Source organism: Trichechus manatus, unplaced genomic scaffold (genome assembly GCF_000243295.1).
Source record: "Trichechus manatus latirostris isolate Lorelei unplaced genomic scaffold, TriManLat1.0 scaffold00029, whole genome shotgun sequence".
NCBI classification, from domain to species: domain Eukaryota; kingdom Metazoa; phylum Chordata; class Mammalia; order Sirenia; family Trichechidae; genus Trichechus; species Trichechus manatus.
In genome coordinates this window covers 2,794,520-2,808,581 of record NW_004443965.1, presented here as the reverse complement: position 1 = coordinate 2,808,581, position 14,062 = coordinate 2,794,520, and the positions used below count along the sequence as shown (strand labels likewise).

The following is a 14,062-nucleotide window of genomic DNA, read 5'->3' as shown; positions in this document are numbered from 1 at the left end:
AAAAAAAAAAAAAAAATTAACAGCCTTGGAAACCCTATGGGGCAGTTCTACTCATCCTATGGGGTCACTATAAGTCAGGATCAACTCAACAGCATTGGGTATAGCTTCCTAACATCTCATTTGCTTTACCAGAAAAGCTCACCTAAATACCCAACATATGAATTCTCGGTTATCTAATAACATTTTGCATCTTAGGACAGGTAGTTTGGAAGCATCGTGGACTACCATATAATTTAAGGCTAAAACCAAAAAAACAAACCCGTTGCTGTCGAGTTGATTCCGACTGGTGATTCAAAGCAGGGATGGCCAAAACAGCAAATAAATCATACTTACAGTTGTCCTCTTATTTCAGTTGTCTAAAAAGGACAGACACTTGTTATTCTAAAATGACCTCTTTTGATTAAAACTTTCAGTGCATTAAACATCACAGTTCTTGGATGACATCTGTACAGTGTAAGAACATAATCTTCTGCATTCTTATAAAAATTTAAACACATTTTTCTTACTCAGGGTCATTAGTAGTTTCATTTAAAGAAAAACTTACATAAGTCAGTATTATCTTTTGACCCTGCCCGTAGAGAACTTTGGAGTTAAATTTATCATTCGATTTTATTGGTATATCTTTCTCCTAATTTTTTTTTCCACGAAAATTAACTTTAATTGCCCTGTTTTATATGTGTTTTAAAATTGTAAGCCACTTTAAATGCTTTCTGGAAGGTTTAATATAATTGAAAATGACTAACCCTGACTAAAGCATAAACAGAAGTCTGATTAATGTACTAACCATCCTTCCCCCATATACATCAACCTAGAGGATGATAAAGTCTCATGGTCATGATTTTCAATATAAAATATTCATACAGATTTCAGATCGCTAGAATCTAATAACCTGCCTTTGAAGATTAACACAAAACACATACACACACGCACTCATCTTATTACAGAAGTACTCATTAGGTACTTTCCCCAAAAGCATCCAAACAGATGAACAAGATTTAAGACTACTTCAGTGCTCATTTACTCAAAACTTACAAAAAAAATATTTACAATGACCTAAAAACTCCTGTGTAAATAGCTACCTAAGTTCAGAATAAGTTGGGAGGGTGAGGGTCAAACACAGCTGAGCTCCACTCAGCTCAAATTAGATGAGCCTCTTAACTACAAAGCTTGTTTTCTTAACATGTGGGTTTCTGCAGGACTTGGTAAGATTTGCTGAGCACCATAGTAATCTTTTAAGACACTAGTCAAAAACATGGCCCTATATTTAAAAACCCCAGAAGTGGTTTTAGGACAACAGAAGCACCTCCGCCACTAAAATAAGCAATTTCCTAAGTAAAATTACCAACACAGCAAATCCTTTAACATTTCAGCAACCAATAAATAGAAAATACTCTTAAAAGTCTACACTATGTTTCAATTATTCCTTTGGATCCTTGAACTATAGTTAAAATGTATGGAATTGGTTGTCATAAAGCTTTTGACTACCTGATATGCTGCTTATCAGGGACAGATTACCAAATAAGCAAGGTACGCAAGGCTTAATTGTGTTTACTTACCAATCTGTAGTGCCCAATTTCACATGGTGAAAGTGGTGAAACCCACGTGAAACTGGGCACTACAGATTGGTAAGTAAACACAATTAAGCCCGTGTGTCCCTTGCTTACTGGTTAATCTGCTTCTTATGAAAGAGCACTGATTTAAGCCAAGCATGGTGGTGAACTAGGGCCCAGTGCACAGTAGGTACTTCTGTTGCCCTGGCTGTGGGCTCCTTCTGAGTAGCGACTAACAGGGTGGGCAAGTTTCAATAAGACTTCACAGCCTGGCATAACAATGATGACCAACACATTCAGTTCTCCTGGAATCAATCCAAGAAAGAGGCCTAGACTTAAAGATGTAGTACAAATACATCAATCTAAAGCAGGCACCTTTGCCCAATAAACCAAAAGCCACTGCTAATCTCTATTGAACACAAAAGCAAATACTAACGTTATATTGAAGTGTGTATAATCAGATGAATATTATACATAACCACCTTTAATATTTATATATGTGGTACTAAACCTCAAAAAGGTTAGATTTACAAGAGCATTATTAAAAAGCACATTCCTCATTGCTTTTTTTTTTAAAAGGACAGGCTTTTCTACTGAAGTAATTTATATTTTTCCTAGTTCCTAAATAGGCATCAGATATGTAACAGAAGAAAAAAAGTCTCAGCCAAATAGCCACAGACTCATCTAAGATATTCAGACTCATCTAAGAAAACAAAAATAATAAATTGAATAAATTAACTTGAATAAATTAAGAGTGCACATTCAGAAAGGAATCGTAGCTTTTGGTCAGCGACATGCGAACCAAAGGCAAAAAATACACACACACACACATACAGTACAATGTATTTTTCCCCCAAGCTCATTAGTGTTCACTGTGATATTAAAGTGCATTGCCAAGCACAAGCTTCCTAATAAAAAAAATAGATGGCACAGAAAGTTCCTGTTGTTTTAGTCTTCCTTGTACCTATCAACTGCATTTTCTTTTTGCTTTAACACACTTAGTCTGAGACATTACTGTGAGAATCATATGACTTGAAGGCAAAAGCTCGGGCACAAAGCATTATGATTGTCAGGGTGAGAGCCGTTGTAAGGAATTACTTTCTTCCTCTGCTGGAGTCAATTTGAGTGTTGGTAGTTTCCGAGGAGGAAGCTGAGGACTTTGGCGAAGATTGTCATCCATCTGTAGAAAGTACAAAAGATACAGCTGACTAATCCCTTGGCACCACTCGTGTGGACTGTGGCCTCCCTGTCCAAGCTATAACCTAGAACAGTACAGAACCATATGTTTCTAGGACTACAAGAGAAACCTTTTTTCTTGCAAATAGTCTTATAAGAATTCAAAATGTCATACCTCAAATACTGGCTGACTCAGTATCTGAAAAAAGCAACGTGGTTCATCCTTGATACCTTCAGTAATTCCATAAAATGAATACTCTACGGAACTCTACCATAGTGTGACATAGTTTTAAGAGGTCTTCTAATATCAAGTGTAAAAGTAATACTCCTGTTACACTAAGCTTCAGTTTACAAAATACATTCATGTACGATACCTCATTGGATTCTCCCAACACAGTTGTGAGAAAGAAAGGGAAGATACAATTACCCCCTATTTTACAGATTAGCAAAATGAGGCTCAGAAAGGTTAAGTGATATGTCCCAGGTTACAAAGCTAGTATAACAGCTGAGACTCGAACCCAGGTGTTCTTATTCCAATACTGCTATTCTTTTAACTATACTTCATTCCCTCAATGAGAATGACTTGTACTCTATTCAAAAAGGCCAGCTCTTTAAGCTGAGCGTACTGAGACCAAGGGAAGCTAGGAAAAGAGGCAGAAAGGAGGATAAATTCTTTAGACCTAATCCAGAGATCTTCCCAACCCTGGCTCAGTTTGTTGTCATAAAGCAGGCCCTGGAGAAAGAAACTGATGCGGACCATATTAAGAAAATGCCCAAGAACCTCAAACTTACCCTAAGAAGAGCACATTAGCAACCCTGGGAACACAAGGATAGGCTTTATTCAGAACTGAGTCTATCTTTAACTGAGAACTACCTTCTAACCAGAGTATCCCACAAACAGAGTACAAGATTCAGGTCCTGGTGTTGAGTTCACTATCAGCTTAATTTCAAAAAAGACTTGGAAGCAGCAGCCAAGCATCTTATTATTCACTTAATATGCAGGCTTTTTTTACAGTTTGAGTATGTGCAGAGCATTCAGAACTTTCCCTTAGGTTCTCAAAATGCTCTTATAAAGCATGGAGGAAATGTTTCAGCAGAGGTACACAGAATTTGTAGGAAAGGAAAGAGAACAAAAAATGAATGGAAAAACAGTATTCCTAGTAACCAACTGAATCAATTGTGTGAAGATGTCTTTTTTTCTTGCAAGAACTAAGTTCCTCAAACATAACTCTTAAGCTCTAGATTTTCTGTCCAAATTTTGAACAGTGTTGGCCAACAGATTTATTGCTCTAACGTTTTATGGCAACCAATGTACCACACTCTCCACTTACACCCCAGCAGGTATGACTGAGGGGGTGGTGGGGGAGAACCTGACTGAAATAGGGTCAGGAAACTCTCACGTATTGATGATGACCCACAATGGAAGAGTACAAAGTGGTGAGAGGACCTTTGGGCTTCACCTCCAGCACATGTAGGTATACCATGGCTCCCTTTCTATATCTGTCATGAATTTGGTACATAGAGAAAACAGAACTACACTGGATAGCCTTCATCCAGCACAGAAGTGTTTAAAATGGTCCAAGTGATCTTTCCTTCATCCACACTTAACACTCAGTATTTTATTTCCTCCTATGAGATGGGCTCAGGATTAGACAGACGACCAGACTTTTAACTCAACTTACCAAAACTTCAATAATAGATTCTTACAATTTTATCACCTCAGATTATAACAACCCATAAAATATTACAAAAAAGATACAGAGCCTCTCCAGAGAATGACAGTTATAATCCTGACTAGGACTACTAGTAATGGATACATAATCTCGTTTATTAGTTAGCTGACTGCTTGGAAAGAATAATCCCAGAGCCCAAGCTTTGGGTCAGTCTCTGGAGTCAGATTTCTAGGGTTCAAATCTCCTCTCTACCTCTCAACAGCTGAATGAACTTGGACACATGGCATAAACTACTCCCAAAGCTTCAGTATGCTCATCTGTAAAATGGGGATGATAATAATGCCTGCACACATGGAGCTGTTGTGCAGATTAAATGAGGTAACTCATATAAAGCTCATTTAACACAGTGCCTGTAACTTGGACCTCAAAAACTATTAGCCAGTATTATCACGTCACATTGCCCCATTAGTTTATGAAAAAATAAAGTATTATTCATTTGTACAAGAAAAAAGCAAGTTATCAGACATTTGGAAAAAAATGAGTAACCCTCTTGAATTTTCCCAATTAGAATCACCTTTAAGATTTCTGTTGCTGGCTCTCTCCCCTGCCCAGTTCCTCAGTATCTCTTGCACCAAATGAACACCCCCAAAGTGGCAAAAAAAACCCACACTGGTGAAAAACTGTAGGCTACATTTAGAACAGAGAAGGATGGGAAGGAGAAAAAAATAAAACAGATCATATGGAAGGAAAAAAAAGATATCATAATGTTGCTAACAAGAAAGGATAAGCACCAGGTGCTTAAAATCTCAAGAAATGCTCATCTTCAGAGCCAGAGCCAGGCAGACAAGCAAGACATGTGTGTTTGTTTAAAGCCAGCCTTTTAGTCTCCTAACTTGAAAAGTACTAATTGTGAGGCAAATGTAAACCCAATACCATTATCCACTGTTTCCCCAAAGCAATCAGGCCATTACTGGCTTCACAACACTATATTATATACAACTTTAGAAAATGTATATTTAAACAGCTTTCTGAAAAATTAACTACTAAAAACAAAAAACTAAAAAGAGTAAAGTTAATGCATGATCCAAATTACATTATTAACCGAAGAAAGGAAAATACTAAACTACTATAAAGACGGAAGTAAATTTGACCTTTTCAATCAAGTTGGACTCCTTATTTACAAGCTGTGTGAGTTTCTGCAGATTTGCATCTACCGTATCTTGTCCAGCTGGAGAGATGCCTAAGAAGCCAGGACAGAAATCAGAGAAAGACAGGAAATTTTGAAAGCCTTGAAAGCTGTTTAGATAGAATGAATTTTGAGCTACTCACCCTCCCAAGTGCCCCATTCTCCAAAAAAAAAAGGTAACGAGAAAAACCATTCCGTGTTCAAAGCCAAAGTTAGAGGCGTAACAATGCTCCAAAACCAAACCTTACACAAAAGGACTAAAATGTGTCCTCTAAGCAGACACCGCTAGCAGAAGTGTTATGCAGCTAGTCAAAATCATTAGTAAAAGAGCACATCAGTCCTCATTTACTTCTCAAATTTAAGCTGTACGTTTTCCCCCACCCATTTCAAATAGGTCTTTGTTACAACTATTTGGACTGCTTCCAAGACAGTAAGTCCCAGTTAACAAACCAGACATCCAAAATATTTGGAGGGATATGAAAAAAATACAGATTCCTGGGGCCCATCCCTAACAGATTCTAATTCAGAAAGTCTGGAGTAGAACCCCAGATTCTGTATTTGTCATATATCAGGTTTGGTAACCTCCACACCACAGGGCAGTTGTTGTTAAAGCTGCCGCTGTATCAATTCCAACTCATGGAGACTCCATGTGTCCAGAGTAGAACTGCTCCATAGGGTTTTCAAGGCTGTGACCTTTCAGAAGCAGATCACCAGGTCTGTTCTCCAAGGCACCTCTGGGTGGGTTCCAATCTCCAAACTTTTTGCTAATCATACACTTTAATGACTTTCAAACTACCAGCTCCTCCCAATATCCTAAATGCATAACTCATCATAAAAATCAACTGTCCACCTAAGCTAGCTCTTCTTATGACTTGTTTCTTTAAAGGAAAATTTCAGCCATTTCTCCCAATACAAATTTAGTATCCCAATCACTTAAGCTCAAGGTCCCACATTCCCCAAAGAAGCATATCCTAATTGACAGGTGCCCTCTATTTACTATACCTCCAGTCTGCTGCAATCAGTTTTCAAGTAGTGGAATCATGGGAGTGTACCTCACCAAAATCAATCTGCTGCTGATTTCTGTTCACGCAGGAAAATGCTAGAAGCAGCGGGTAAGAATCATTTAAAGTAATTGCCCATTTGCATTAGGATAAATGCTATCTTTCAGGAGGGACTGAATAAGTATCTGTGATTTAGTCTTTTAGAAGAAAATAACCCATTTCAAAGGGGCAATATTTAAAGACCAAAAATCAAGAAATATATAAAATTCAGAAGAATAGATAAAAGGGAAATATCTATCTTACATAGGAATAAAACTGAAGTTGGAAAAATGCAATTTTTTGAAGTGCTATAAATCAGCACTTAAACACAATACACAAACTTCTTCATGAAAGTAAGTAATGAAATTTGATTATGTCATCTCAGGGTATATCTACTCAATGTGCAAACATTAGCTAAAGAGGAGATGACTTACCTGCAAGGCTAAGCCTAAAATAACTGCTTAGGATGTCATCACAAAAGCGACACAGGTTGGAAAGCTGTTTCAAATGTTCCTGTAACTGAACTTTAGGAAAGCGCACTTTGTAAAGAGGTGCGAGAAAACCAAACACATAGGCATCCAAGGTAGAAGGCCTGAAAAGAAAGATTATTTTAAAGCATATAAGCATATTAAGTCTATGATAATTGCCACCTACAGAAAAGGTTTCCTATCATAAAAATCTATTTTAAAATATTTCAAGTGAAAAACTCACATTTTAGGGGACAAGCGGACTGCCTTTGAATAACTGCTCAATGAATATATGTGCACAAAATATTGAAATGATTTTTAAGGGAATGTACTCACGTATCACCAAAGAAAAACTGAGATGTTCCCAATCTCTTTGACAGAAGATTTAGGCACTCCTTGGCATCTCTGTATATCTAATAAGGATGAAATACATCTCAAGGGTAGGAAAAGTGCTTTGAAACTACTTTTTAGGCAGGCAGCTAGAGGCAGTCATCTCTGCTATCTCTTTTGTCCCTTCTCTGGCTAGCCCTTGCTCTTAAAGTAGCCCAGATGGTACCTGTGCTTCCACTTCTTGGAGGTGGTAGAGGGGAGGCTCTCCTCTGGTCAGGAGAATCCTATTCAGTGCTCCTTTAGACATTCTTCCAGGCAGGATCAAACTCAGAGGAAAAGGAATTCGTGAAGCAAACCATGGTTTTGTCACAGAAAAGTAATTGTCACTCTCAACCCAGAATGTGTGAAGCTGCAAAGAGAAGGGGGAAAACACTACAAACATGTTCTTTTATAAAAAGAAAGATCACTCACTCAAACAATGTGATAGTTTCCTATAAAAGTGTGTGTATAAAGTGACTTCATACAAATTTTCCAGTTAGAATGACTCAAGGATAATACAAGATTATTTTAAATATGTATGTTTTGTTGACTACTATATCCCAGGCACCTAAAATATGGCCTGGCATATAGTAGGTGCTTAAATGAATGATTTACAGTTCAGTCAATCGTATACATGGAGCAAAAAGCTCCATCTCCCACAAAAACATTTTATTTCCAAAACGATATTATCTTTTACTTTGTTGTTTCACAAACTAGGTGAATATCTAACAGAATCCCGTTTCACAGTAATATGAAAGGATCAAGATTAATAAAGGAAATTTCCTCTCTTTTCTAAGCCTTTTTCATTATTTTTCTCAATAGACTAAGTGCATTTTCAACTAGGTCACTAAACTATTGTCATATCTATGAACGCTCACCAGTGCAGGAAGAAGCTTCTCTTCAAGGAGAGCGATGTACGCCAGTGTATCAGCCCCTTGTTTTGCTGAGAGTTCATAATCAGCGTTGTATTTCTATTAAAAAAACATAAAACCAAAGAACCTCAGAAGTCAAAGGACATCCCAAACACAGTGAAACTAAACAAATTAGGACTCCTGTTCTTCCTCACAAATGGCAACATGATATGAAAAGGGGGGAAAAGAGACACACAAATCCGGTGAAAACTACTACTAGATGAACGTAAGGTTCATAGCACAGCATCATGCACACGGTAAGCTCAATAAATATTAGTGATGTTTTTATAAACTACTATTATTTCAATGCTTGTTACTTAGTTCAGCGCACAGCATGTAGTATGAACTTAATAAACGGAAGCTATTATTTTTGTTAATAATAATGATAAGGAAAAAGTTCCAACTGACTGCATTTTTTTTTCCCATAAAAGAAAAAACAGCTTCCGATTTAGAAAAGTTCAAAATTCTACTGACACAGGATTTGTTTTGCAAAAAAAGCACTGGCAAAACAATTATAACTTTTGCATTTACAGAAATCTTTTCATGTTTAAAACTTTTGTTACATTATTTCATGAAATATTTAACTGCAACTATCAGTTGATAACTGAAAGATCAGCAATTCGAAACCACCAGCAGGTCCACGGGAGAATGATGTGGAAGTCTGCTTCTGCAGGCATTTACAGCCTTGGAAACCCTATGGGGTTGCTATGAGTCAGAATCTACTCGACGGCAGTGGGTTTGGTTTGATCACTATGATAAGAGTGCTTTTAAAAAATAACAGATAACTGCTGGCTGGTGGGAACTCAGATGTCACACTCAGCACAGAAATGTGTAGCAACTGTGTAACTAAAGTGACAATCCTATCAATATGTGTGATAGTTAAATGGCTAAACTGAATCTGCTTTATATCTAAACTTCAATAAAATCCAAGCAAACACATAAAAATATAAATTAACTATACTTCACTATATGACTTTCAAATCACAATACAACTCATGCTTTAGTGTAGTGATTCCCAAGTCTATTTCTATAAAACCCCAGATATCTCCAACTGTCTAAACAGTTGCACACCCCCTGCAAAAAAAAAAGTATACATACGTGTATATACACATAAACACAAACAAAAGTCTTAATATGTATTTTTTTAAGTAACATACACGGATCAACAATCTACTTGTTCAAAAGATACCACCAACCTGTTTTCTTAAAAAGTTTAGTATTTTTGCCGGCTGAGAAACAATACTGTCTTCAGTTGTCAAAACTGGTACATCTCCTATAATCAGAAAACAGTTTACACGTAACTAGGCATTTAGCTTTACTGTGAAGAAGTTCCAATCCCCTAAAAAACTATATCAATTGCACATTTGAAGGGGGAAAAATGAGTAAACCTATCTACTTTTTTTTTAAAGTTCACAAACAGCAGTTCTGGAGAACATTTTCATTTCTCGTAATTTCCACACTCACTTGGCTTACATTTTGGGGTATTACTCAATTATCAAACCATACGCGACACACAGCCAAAGTCGTGGTAAGAAGAAATTAAAACCTCAAGGTATTGAATGGCTATATGCCTTGTGGCTTTAAATGGAATTTAAATAGGGCAGAAAAGGGTGTTTAAAAGTTTACACTGTACCTCTTGAACCTCTCCAGGTGTTATCTATGACATTGACTTTCAAGGGTGCACCAGAAAATTTGGCATAAGCCTGAAACAGAGTTTGCAATAAAACATTTTAGACCCAATACCTAATGTATACATGGAGAGCTGCTTTACTTCACAGCACCGTCCCCGGAAAGCACAAAGCCCCCACCAGCGCCGCTTCCCTCCCCCTAACCTCCGGCCTGCGGCGCGTGCACCAGCTACCCGACTTTTGGGGACATCATATCCCAAAAGATCCGGGGAATTTGGGGCGGGCGCGTCCCCAACTTCGGGTTTTGACTCCACTGCCCAGGCAGCTCTGCAACGCCAAGAAAACACAGAGCCCAGCGGAGCGCCATGACGCTCCCACCGACCCTCAGCGGGGTCACAGGCGAGACTGCCGTTCGCCGACGAAAAGGAACCTAGGAAAGCGCAGCAAGCAGCGCCCCGGACGGCCTTAGCCCTAGAGCGCCGCAGAGAACCGCCGGAAGCCGCCCAAGCCGGACCTAGCGGGCCTCTCGCCTCTGGCCCCGTCCCTGATGCCCGCGCCCAGGCCCGCAAAGCGGCCTCACCATTACCACCAAGGACTCGCAATGCACCGATGGGAGCCCCCAGCCACCTCCCCAGCAACTGAGCTCCAAGGGGGCAGCCATGTTGCCGGACCGACCTTTGCTACCCCGGAAGTACTTTTGCCGTCCGATTTCCGGCACGTGGGCATGCGGGGGCGGAGCGAAAGAAGAGCAGGGTACTTTTGGGCCCTGGAGAGAACAGAAAGTACGCTTAGAAGAATCTTGGCCGTAATTCAAACAGACTGACCAGCCATTCCGCCAGATACTTATTGGATGCTTACTGTGTGCCAAAGGAGTCACTGGAAAGGTTGGAAGTTGTAGTCCATCCAGAGGTGCCTTGGAAGAATGGTCTGGTGATCAATTCCTGAAAAATCAGCCATTGATGAGTCAGAGTCAATTTTGTGGCAAGTTTTTTTTTGACTGTGTGCCGAACACTGGGAACATTAACTACACTGAGTTTAAATTACCTCATTTCTGAAATATGGTGACAGTTTATTTACAAGATTGTTGTGAGTTTTTAAAAGGACGTCGTGGGGCAAAAATTTAGCACAGAGTAGGCACTCAGTAATTGTTCAACCTGGTTTTCCCATCTGATTTGATCTCTGCCTGCCTTTTCAGTCTGAATCTCAGTTATGTCACCCTCATGTTCACTTGCTCTACCCTTCTTGAGAGTAACCCTATTCCTGAAACTTGTCAGGTGCGTTCTGTCTCCCTTTAGCACTGCTCCTTCAGTCTGGAATATCTTTTTCCCCTATCAAACTGCTCCTTCAAAAATGAGCTTAACTCTTATCTTCCCTGGAAAGGTTTTACAAAGTTAGGAGCTTCTTCTGGGTTCCTGCAGCCCCTTATACATACTTGAATTGTAGTATGCATAACAGATTTTTTTAACAGACCTTTTGCCTTCAACTACAGTGGAAGCTTTTTGTAGACAGAACAGGACCAGCTTCTGTTACACAGGGCTCCACACTTGGCAGACTCCCACACTTGGTTTAATGCTCTGCTGTCACCATCTTGAAATTCTTAATACTTTTAGAGCATGGGGCCCTGTATTTTGGTCTGGTCTCTGCAAATTACGTAGCCAGTCATGTAGACAGTTGGACCTGATAGGTATAAATTAAATGTTCCTTGAGCATTAAACTGACAATTTCTCAGAAAAGCTGTCAAAGAGGAAAGATAGGCCTTGGCAATGTTATGATTCAGCAATGTTTACTGGGTCCCAGACTTAGGACTTGGGTGATGGGTCTTTTTTCTAAAAGGACTGTAGTCTTCCCAGGATATCCACCATCATACCTCTGAGCGCTTTCCTGTCCTCTGCTTCACTGAGTTGGTTGAGTGCCCTTAAACAACTGAAAGTTCAAAAGAAACCTCTGCAGATTTTCGTGAAACTTCTTATCAATAAACATTTGCTAGGCAATTTTTTACTGTTCACAAATCTGTCTAAATCACAATGCGAAACTACTAAAGTCTTTTTGTCATGTTTCAAAGACAGAGTTCTCAGAAATGGGAAGGAAAAGGTATTTCAAAGATGAGAACTCATTAATAATACTTTAAAACTGGGAAACTTATCATATGTGGCATTAAAACTAAGTATCAAAACATTTATTGAGCAGGTACTATGTTACACACTGTAAACCTGTGGAAGAATATGGAGATAAATAAGACACAAATTCTATCTTCAGGAGTTCATAATCTACAAAAAAGACAGGCACACTGTGGTGCAGTGAATTCCTTAATATGGCCCTTGTAGTCATAGACTATGTGACTCCCACACAATGATTGGGTGGGACTATGCAAATAAGGTTCTTATGGCCCACCGAGGGGGTTGGACAGCTTGCTGCTAATACAAATAAAGTATATGGAAACTACGATGGTTAAGATTATGTGTCAACTTGGCTGGGCCATGATTTTCAGTGGTTGGGCAGTTATGTAATGATGTAATTGTCCTCCATTTTGTGATCTGATGTAATTATCTTCCATTTTGTGATGTGTTGTAAATCCTAGCCTCTATGCCTGTGGTCATGGTCCCATTTGGGAGTGAGTTGTCTGTTATGTTAATGAGGCAAGATTAGGGTGGGCTGTATCTTGAGTCACTGCCTTACTGGAGGGTGTGATTCAAGTCACCACCCTTAGCCCAGTCACACCACCCTTACCACTCTTATTCAAGTCACACGCTTACCTGAGTCACACCTTTCATCTTACAAGAGATAAAAGGAGAGAGAAGCAAGCAGCGGTGGGGGACCCACTACCACCGAGAAGAAGAGCTAGGAATGGAGTGTGTGCTTTGGACCTGGGATCCCTGCACTGAGAACTTCCTAGACCAAGGAGACACAGAGTGTAATACTGGAGACGGCCCAAGATGGTGAAAAGAGGCAGTAAGCATGGCAGAGAACCAGCAACAGCAGAACCAGTAGACCAGAGTGAGATGGCACAGTGGGCTTCACAGCCTGCAGAGCAAGGTGATTACAGTGGGTGTGCTGACACATGGAGCAAAAGAGCTGAGTACCTTCAGGCAGGAGGTACTTGACAGAGTGAGGTGCCTCCAGGCAGTAGGCTTGCTGACCCATGGAACTAGAGAGCTAAGTGCCTTCTGGCCAAGGCTTACTGGTGGAGAAGTGTGCCTCCAGGAACTTAATTGGCAGAGCTAAAGAGCTTTGTAACACTTGCCCAAGCAGGGCAGAGGCCAGGCTGAGGGGCTGAGGGCCAGAGAGAGGCCTGCCTACAGGCACAACTGAGACGAGGCTGTCCTGATCAAAGAACTGTGTCTTGAATTATAACCTGTTCCCACTGCCATTGAGTCAATTCTGACTCACGACGACCCTATAGGCTAGAGTAGAACTGCCCCCATAGGGTTTCCAAGGCTGTAAATCTTTACGGAAGCAGACTGCCACGTCTTTCTCCCTCATAGCAGCTGGTAGGTTCAAACTGCTGACCTTTTGGTTAGTAGCTGAGTGCTTAACCACTGCACCACCAGGGCTCTCTATTGTGCTAGAGCACAGCTTGGATAATGGATTGAAATGAATCCTTTTTCAGAGTATCTGGACCAAAGCTGTGACTTCGAGGGCTCTCCTTCCAGGGCAGGGTTAGGATCCAGGCTCAGCCACCGTCCTGCCTGGAGCTCTCAGCTCAGGAGCTGTTTGTGGAATTTCTAGGGTGAAGATAAGGCTGATCTAAGTGCAGGCATATTTTACTTTTAAGAACTTAATCCAAACAGTAGGAGCTGAATAATCCAGGTCCAATTTGCTCAAGCAACTGAAATTTTACTGAATTGGAGTCCAGTCTTAATGTGAGTTGGGAAGTGAAACCAAAAATGTTTGTTCCATTTCAATTTTAATTTTTCCCGTTTATATCATTTAATATCATACTCCTTGTCTTTGTGGTCTAGTGCTGCTATGACAGAAATACCACAAGTGGATGGCTTTAACAAAGGAAATTTATCTTCTCACGGTTTAGGAGGCTAGAATTCAGGATGCCAGCTCTAGGGGAAG

General features: G+C 39.8%; 1 protein-coding gene across 5 annotated transcripts; it reads right to left on the bottom strand.

Annotated features, from left to right (window-relative positions):
• Positions 1-1,603: 1,603 nt before the first annotated feature.
• On the bottom strand, positions 1,604-10,715 carry MTX3 (metaxin 3). Of its 5 annotated transcripts, XR_002823740.1 has the most exons (10): positions 10,581-10,714; positions 10,006-10,075; positions 9,569-9,645; positions 8,340-8,432; positions 7,649-7,831; positions 7,429-7,505; positions 7,060-7,217; positions 6,588-6,684; positions 5,551-5,639; positions 2,706-2,730 (listed from the first exon to the last, which is right to left on the bottom strand). XR_002823740.1 is itself a non-coding variant. In XM_004374464.2 (9 exons), the coding sequence occupies exons 1-9, from the start codon at positions 10,659-10,661 to the stop codon at positions 2,620-2,622; spliced, it is 939 nt and encodes a 312-aa protein (XP_004374521.1). In that variant the 5' UTR covers positions 10,662-10,715; the 3' UTR covers positions 1,604-2,619. The 5 variants fall into 5 exon arrangements, 3 of the variants coding, with proteins under 3 accessions (XP_004374521.1, XP_023585238.1, XP_012410471.1); XM_004374464.2 differs by lacking the exon at positions 6,588-6,684 and having other exon boundaries at positions 1,604-2,730; positions 10,581-10,715; XR_002823739.1 differs by having other exon boundaries at positions 2,705-2,730; positions 5,551-6,684.
• Positions 10,716-14,062: the final 3,347 nt, after the last annotated feature.

Coding starts and splice junctions, on each gene's coding strand:
- MTX3 (XM_004374464.2), bottom strand. CDS start 10,661: ATGGCTGCCCCCTTGGAGCTCAGTTGCTGGGGAGGTGGCTGGGGGCTC. Junction 10,076..10,580: donor GCGAGTCCTTGGTGGTAATG/GTGAGGCCGCTT, acceptor ACTCTGTTTCAG/GCTTATGCCAAATTTTCTGG. Junction 2,731..5,550: donor AGTCCAACTTGATTGAAAAG/GTCAAATTTACT, acceptor TACTTTCTACAG/ATGGATGACAATCTTCGCCA.